Genomic DNA, 8449 nt, shown 5'->3' on the forward strand with positions numbered 1-8449 from the left:
TTATCAGTGGGAAGATGTTTCCCAGGGCAGAGATGAAGGAAACAAGGAATTTGGGAGCACAAGCGTGTCACAAGGATCCCTCAATAGTAGAGAGCTTCACTGAAGATGGTAAAAGTGCATGCTATGAACCTGAATGGCCCTTCAAATTCACATCAACTGGTGGTGAACTCGAAAGAGCCCTGGCTGAAGTCTGAAAGCCAGAATTCACCACTTTCTGTGTGATTCTGGTTAAATAACCATCTCCCTGAGCCTTAATTTTCTATTATGCAATTGTTGTTAGGTTGCTAATATTTAATGCTGAGTGAGTACATGTGGGCTAAATGAATGGATTGGTGATTAGTGTATTGTAAAGTGGTTTACACTGTCTAACGTGCTATAAATGAGGAGAACTGGTTACCATCTGTGTCTGTTTTATTGCAGGTCTCTCATTACCTGTGCCCAGAACACCTGATTAGATTCCATGGCGAGTACAAATAACGTGACCGAGTTAATTATCGTCGGTCTTTTCCAGGATCCAGAGGTGCAGAGAGGGTGCTTTGTGGTGTTTCTTCTGGTGTACCTGGCCACAGTGGTGGGCAATGGTCTCATTGTTCTGACAGTCAATGTCAGTAAGAGTCTGCGTTCCCCCATGTACTTCTTCCTTAGCTACTTGTCCCTGGTGGAGATCACTTACTCCTCCACTGTTGTCCCTAAATTCATCACAGACTTACTTGCCAAGATTAAAACCATCTCCCTGGAGGGCTGTGTGGCTCAGATATTCTTCTTCCACTTCTTTGGAGTTACTGAGATCTTCCTGCTGACGGTAATGGCCTATGACCGCTACGTGGCCATTTGCAAACCCCTTCACTACACAACTATCATGAGCCGGTCTGTGTGTCGCCTTCTGGTGGCTGGATCCTGGCTTGGGGGCTTTTTTCATTCCATGGTCCAGATTATTATCACTCTTCAGTTGTCTTTCTGTGGTCCCAATGTGATTGACCACTACTTCTGTGACCTCCATCCCTTATTCAAGCTTTCCTGCACTGACACTTCTGTGGAGGGGGTTATTGTGTTGGCCAACAGTGGATTATTTTCTATCTTCTCCTTCCTCCTCCTGGTGTCCTCCTATATTGTCATCCTGTACAATCTGAGGAACCATTCTGCAGAGGGGAGGCGCAAAGCCCTCTCCACCTGTGCCTCTCACATCACAGTGGTCCTCTTGTTCTTTGGACCTGCCATCTTCCTCTACATGCGGCCTCCCTCTACTTTCACTGAGGACAAACTGGTGGCCGTGTTCTACACAGTTGTCACCCCCATGCTGAACCCCATCATCTACACACTCAGGAATGCAGAGGTGAAAAATGCCATGAGGAAGCTGTGGGGGAAGAGAATGAATTCAGGGAGGGACTAAAAATGAAAACATGAAAAAATTATCATGTCTAGGGGGTGACCAAATATGCATTCTGATTTCAGTCAAGTCTGAGGGATTGAGGAAAAGTTAACCTGTTTGTCTATATATACATATATAGATTTATATATTTATATTTTGTATTTAGATGAGCCCCTTATATTCCATTGCACTAATCACAGCTGCACCAATTCATTGCTGTCTGTAGTTTGGAGAATGTTTTGGAGAAGAGCTGCATCTCTTCTCTTCTTCTGTTGCCCATAGTTGGAAGCACCACAGCCTTCAGGGAGGGATTACCTAAACTGTGAATTCTCACCCTGTTGTTTTCTACCTGTGCAACCTTGGGTTCATTCACTTTGCCTCTTGGTGTTAGCATGCTGTGGGGTGTGGAAAGTCTGTGGCACTTGGAGACAGAAGTTTATGTTTTGCTTTGTCCTTCTCTGATAGTGTTGTGAGATCTTGTGGGAGTCCCACAGAGGCTTTTATACTTCATTTGGTACCCCTGCTCTATTTACCTGATTCTAATGCCTGAAATTCCTCATTATGAGCCTTATTTCACAGGAATAAGATATTGTTAGAATGGAAATGTCTCTTGGATGTGAAATACAGTGAAGGTATTGTTAACCATTAATTTGGACAATTTTAGAAGACCTTTTTCTTTCTAGACAGTTGCTGTCTGGGCACTGGGGTGTTGCTTAAGCCAGATACAGCTCATTGACTGTTTTTGTATGGCCTAAAAACCAACATGGTTTTTATACTTAAAAAAAATCAAAGTCGAAAAATATTTGTTGATATATGAATATTATAGGAGTATAAGATTTTAGTGTTCATAAATAGGTTACTGGACTATGGTCATGCCAATTACTTTTTCTCTATGGTAGCCTTTGTGATATAGTAGCATGGTTGAGTGGTTGTCATGGAGACTGTATGGTCTGCAAGGCCTAAAATATGTCACCCTTTTCAGGAAAAGTTTGGCAACCCCTGACTTAAATCATATAACATGTATTGCTTACTTGACAAGAAGTTTGGGGGCCAGCAATTCTAGGGTTGTTTTGTTAATTCTGTGATGCCAGAGCACCTGGTTTGTGTGTCTTGAATTCTCTTGGCTGCCCCCCTGCCCCATGGCAGCAGGAGGGCTGCAGCACATCTAGGTATTACATGCTAATGTGAGGGGAAGGAGGGGCTCTCATTTAATTTGGGAAATATTTCCAGAGACCCCTCAGAACAATTCTTATATATTTTTTTATTGGCCAGAACGGAAAATTTTCTTATCTCTAACCGCATGTCCATGCCTAGATGCGAGGGAGGCTGGGAGAGTGAACGGTGGTAAAGAGGAATGGGATTGTGTTACCAGTTTAGTTTAGACACTGTGTTTCTCCTGGGCTGGGCATATCGGTGCTTGAACAAGGTCAGGGTTGTCATTAGGAAGAGATGTCTGCCATGGGGAGTGTTGGTAGATGTGATACCTGGGAGGGTGGTGCCCCTGGACATAGTGGATGGATTTGAATTGGTGCCAGAGTGACTGACCAAAATCCAGCTCAATCACTTGGTGGCTCAGCCTCAGGCATGTGACCGAAACTCTTGATCCAGGGTCCTTGGCATGCACGCGTGGGTCAAGTGCAAGAAACCTTTTCCATAATGTAACAGTTTTCCTGTGAATGCATCTGCTTTAATTTCCCTCTAGGGAATGAAGGAATGAAGCCCTGGGCTGAGTGCCTGAGGGTTGTGAATGGAAGCGAAATGATCCTACTATAGGTCAAAATAAATTCTATCATTTAAGGTCTGTATATCCTGAGATGAGTATTCCTAGTAAATAAATCATGTTTTTATGCATGGAAGAAACATTTGATAGCATATGGAGATTTGAGTGTTTGGGATACATAGTGAGGTACTAAAAACATTTTTAAATCTAACATCTTGCATTATCCTTTTTCTTCCAATTACATATCTCTGCAAGGCTGAATTTTCTCCATATGTTTCAACAAAGACAACATACCCAGCAGATTGAATACACAAGCCAATGTGAGAATTCAGCTGTATCTCTTAAGCCAAATATTAAGGGTATTTGCAAAAACTCAAACAATGCCATTTTGCATTAATTATTTCCATTTGCATTAATTAATTTTGTCATAATTATTTTCCACAAAAGACATTATGTGATTGTAAACAGAAAGAAAGAAAGAAAAAGAAAGAAAAACCAAACCACCTGCAGGTCTTGATGGCAAGGATGAGTCTTGTTTGCGTATATAGCTCTACATCCAGAGTTCTGGGCCAATTCACTGCAAATAAAGTCACCAAGCAGCAATTTGCTAAAAATTCGCTACTTCACTAATTGGCAATTTGCTAATTCCCCAAGCAGAAATTTGCTAACACTGAATTTCTGATTAATCGGACATATATATCAATTAAGCCTTTATAAAATTCATGGCACTTATGTTTTGCTGCAGCCTGTGATGAGCAATATATTTGGGGGAAATTTTTGTGTGTGTTGAATTTCAGCTTTTTTGGAAATAATAAATATCAAGAATTTTATGTATGTTTGTTTCTCTCTTCCAACTAACTGAGTTTTCAGTCTGGTCAACTGCCTTTGCTACATGTCTTCATTTTCAGTTTACCTTCTTGACAAAGGGACACAGGTACAGGGAGCAGATGAGGGGATGTTTTCACATGTGTTAGCCAAGCCTTCCTGTTTCAGGTTGAGTTATTCACCCTAGTGTTTTACTCCTTTTTGTGTCTATGCCCTTTTCCATGTAATCTTGAAGTTCTTTCCACTACATGTGGAATATACTTTTCTATCCCTTGACTTTGGCCTCAACCGTATGACTTGCTCTGGCTGATGGAATATGAATGGACATGACAGCTTGCTGATTAGAGCCTAAAACTTAAGGGACCTCACGTGTCTCTTGCCTCTTGTGTCCCTTTCGCCATCATGAGATGATGTCCCCATCACCTGGGCTGTAGAATGACACACGTGGAGCAGAACTTCACCTACCCCCCCCCCCCGAATTGCAGCCTGACACAGAGCTGCCCAGCCAGCCTGCAGACACACTGCACTGATGTGGGAATGAATCCTCACTGTTGCACATCTACTGAGGGTTTGTGTTTATTCGGTTTCAGCAGAAACTCACTAGAGTTGAATGGCAAATACACATATCAAAGAAGAGCACAAAAGTCACGCTTACGGCACATTCTTTATTTTCTTGAGAATGGGCATGGACACATCCTTCCCTGTTGCCTTGGAGGTTTTACTCTTGATTTGAACTATTTGGAAATAGTGTCTGCAAATTTTTGCCAGTTTGGCATAACTCGATTTCTCAACTTCTGTTTTATAAATTTGTTGATCTAGATTCATTGAATGTTGATTTTCTGTGTGTTTTACAATTCAGATTTTCCAAGGCTGCTGCTTTTTTTTTTAAGTTTATTTATTTATTTTGGGAGAGAGAGAAAGAGGCATGAGCTGGGGAGGGACAGAGAGAGAGAGGGAGACAGAATCCTAGGCAGGCACTACTGACAGTACGGAGCCTGACTTGGGACCATAAAATCATGACCTGAACTGAAATCAGGAGTCAGGAGCTTAACTGACTGAGCCACCCAGGCACCCCCAGATTTTCCAAGGCTTCATTGATAGTAAATGCAGTAGAGTAGATCAGAGGTGAAGCTTGTGTTTGATAAATTAGTAGTTCAGTGAATTGGTCATTTGCCTAATACCTAAATCTTTGAGTTGGTTAATTATCTGAATTAGCTGTTGGTAATTCAGTTAGTGGCAAACTTCTAGATGCTGAAAGATTTTAGAATTACTCTGCTTTAGTACCTAGCGTGATGAATGACAGAGGATAGGCACTCAATAACTACTGAGTGGATAAAAGATGTCAAAGTTGTGTCAACATTATCTATCTTTATCGTTTTGGAAAGGCTTGAGCTAGATGTGAGATGATTTGGAGCCAGAGAAGCTCTGTCTTGTGAATTACTTTTAGTTGCAGTATAGAAGGGATGTTAATCTATTACCTTGCAATGAAAATATAACAACTTTTCAAATGCATGAAAATACCCTAGAGCCATATTTAGGATTATTAGTAGAGCAATTGATATATTTTATATCTGCATGACATCTTGTGTATAATTCACAGCCCTTACATATCAGTTATTTCATCAGAGTCTCATAGTAATCCTGTGAGGTCAATGAAATCTGAATCATTCCCAGTGTACATTTTTGGAGTTTGAAACATCATTTGGATTAGGATTTATCTGCTAGGAACAGAATCTGAAACAAGGTAGAAGTCAAGAGGTAGACAATTCAGGATGGAAATGGTCTCTCTTGTTTCTCCATCCTTGAGTCATCTCGCGACCCAAGACGGCGCTGTAGATGCAGCCATAATGACAGCATTCCTGGCATCAGGAAAGAGAAAGGGACGACATACGTGCATCATGTCCCCTTTGTTAAAGTTGCAGGGGCGCCTGGGTGGCTAAGTTGGTTAAGCAGCTGACTTCGGCTGAGGTCATTGTTTTCACGGTTCATAGATTCGAGCCCTGCATCCGGCTCTGTGCTGACAGCTCGGATCCTGGAGCCTGCTTCAGATTCTGTGTCTCCCTCTTCCCTCTGCCCCTCCCCAGCTCATACTACATCTGTCTCTCTCTCTCAAAAATAAATAAATGTTAAAAAAATAAAGTTGCAAGGGAGGCTGGGTAATGTAATTTTTTATTCCACCTGGGTATGTGCCCAGATAAAAATTCAGAGTTTGTAAAACTATAGAAAGAAGAAAGAGAAAACAAATGTTGTGGACACCAGCAATCTCTGCTTCTGAATAAATCAGGCACAAAACTTGAGCACAAACTCAAGTATACTGACACTGGGATCAGATGTTCCTTCCATTGTAGTTACCCATCCCAGCTAGTTTTTTTCTTTTTAATTGAGATATAACTTATATTCTGTGGAATGCTCAGACCTTACGTGTACAACCCAATGAATTTTGATAAATTTATATAACCGTGTAACCTAAGTCCTAAACAAGATGTAGAGTATTTCCATTACCCCAGAAGCTTCTTTCATGACCCCTTCCAAGCAATCTCCACTTCCCATAAGCAACTGCTGATCTAATTTCTATCATCATGGAAGTTTAGCCCCTTCTTAAACTCAGAAAGCAGAATCATAAAGCATGTACTCTACGGTGTCTGGTTTCTTTTCACTCAACATAATGTTTTTAAATATTCATTGTGTTGTGGGTTACAGTAGTTTGTTCTTTTTGTTTGGTGAATAGTATTCCACTGTATACATATACTACAACAGAACAAAATGTATTCCCCTGTTTGTAGACATTTGATTTGATTTCTGCTTTTGGTCATTACGAATAAAAGCTGCTATAAACATTCTTTGACATTCCCATTTTTATAAAAGCATAAACCAATAGAGCCATGTATTTATTTTTCTTGTAAAATACCTTTTTGGAAGAAGGACTATTTATATATTCCTAATTCTGAATAAATCTGTACATCATTTATAATGGCCGGGTTTGATTAGAACTGGAGAGGTGAGGGATTAACCCATAGACAATGGGCGAATCTTTATCAGGTTATGAAATGAAATCAACCCCTTACAACAAATACAATTTAGGTGAACAGTTTTATACCACAAACATTTTTAACAAATGTGTTTCTTACAACAAATATTCATAGTTCACATTAAAAAAATTATCTCCCTTAGATTTTTTAAACTGAATATTTCAATATGGAATATATTTTTTCTGATAGACTTTCACAGAAAGTCAACTTCATGATGACCTGTGAGAGAATAAATACACGTTTTACTTCAATATTTGAAGCTTCATGTAATTGTTTCCTATTAGAGCCCCATACAGAGTAAATACCCAGTGAACATTAGGTAAATTTATTTTTTTTTACATTTCCTATTGATTCCAAAGTTATGCTACCAACAAGGAAGTTTGAGGTTTTATTATCCAAGTCCTGCTTCCCATGGGGTTGTCTGCCTGATTGGGAAGGGGAAAGGTATAGCTCTTTGGGAGCAGCCTTCTCTCACTTGATCATGATGACTTCCCCTCTGGTATCTCTCACACAGGGTGAACTCAAGGCTGAGATGCCAGAATTCAAGAATACCTGGGAGGCAAGTTTACTTTACTCTTGTTTTAAATCAGGTGCAATTGAGACTCTGTGGCTTAGTCTCAGCATTTCCAAGTCTGAGACCAAAGGATGAGCAGATCCTCTGTCTGGAGTCTCCTGTAAGATATGAGCTCTGGTTGGTAGCTGGGTCTTAATTCTTTCTGAATGGCTAACTGAGGAACCTGCAGGAACTGACTCTTCTCCGGACATTATTTAAATCTCTGTGTTCAGTACAAAAGGAGGAACCTTTGGTGAGAATAGCAGAGCCACAGAAGCATTGGGGTGAGTTTTGTTTTGTGAGCATTTGCTTCTTTGCATGTCATGATTATAATTCCACTTTGGAAGCAAAGGGAATGTTACCATGAGGTGCATGGCATTTTACGAAGTGCTTTCATATAGGTCTGGTCTTTTCCTGAGGCAATCACAGTGCTAGGTATTGGGATTCAGAGATGGAGAGGCTGTGGTCTCGGCCCTTGGAGATCTTTATTCTTTAGATATTTTCTGAATACCTACAGAGTACCAAATACTGTGCTAAAAAGGAGAGAGGCTATGGAATATCTCTACCCACTGTTAATTCCAGTTTTTATTTTATTTTTTTATTTTATTTTTTTAAGGGATATTTCATTTCTATCTTTATTTTTCTTTTTTTTTCCAATATAGGAGGTTTATTGTCAAATTGGTTTCCATACAACACCCAGTACACATCCCAAAAGGTGCCCTCCTCAATACCCATCATCCACCCTCCCCTTCCTCCCACCCCCCATCAACCCTCAGTTTGTTCTCAGTTTTTAAGAGTCTCTTATGCTTTGGCTCTCTCCCACTCTAACCTCTTTTTTTTTCTCCTTCCCCTCCCCCATGGGTTCCTGTTAAGTTTCTCAGGATCCACATAAGAGTGAAACCATATGGTATCTGTCTTTCTCTGTATGGCTTATTTCACTTAGCATAACACCT

The 8449-nt window shown here is 40.4% G+C and overlaps 1 protein-coding gene across 1 annotated transcript; it reads left to right on the forward strand.

Annotated features, from left to right (window-relative positions):
• Positions 1–457: 457 nt before the first annotated feature.
• Positions 458–1390, forward strand: LOC124505627 (olfactory receptor 4B1-like). Its single transcript, XM_047071620.1, has one exon. It carries the CDS (start codon positions 461–463, stop codon positions 1388–1390), a length of 930 nt encoding a protein of 309 aa, XP_046927576.1. The 5' UTR covers positions 458–460.
• Positions 1391–8449: the final 7059 nt, after the last annotated feature.

Source organism: Lynx rufus, unplaced genomic scaffold (assembly GCF_022079265.1).
Source record: "Lynx rufus isolate CCGP_SWC_20201006 ecotype Redwood Valley unplaced genomic scaffold, mLynRuf1.p SCAF_9, whole genome shotgun sequence".
NCBI lineage: Eukaryota > Metazoa > Chordata > Mammalia > Carnivora > Felidae > Lynx > Lynx rufus.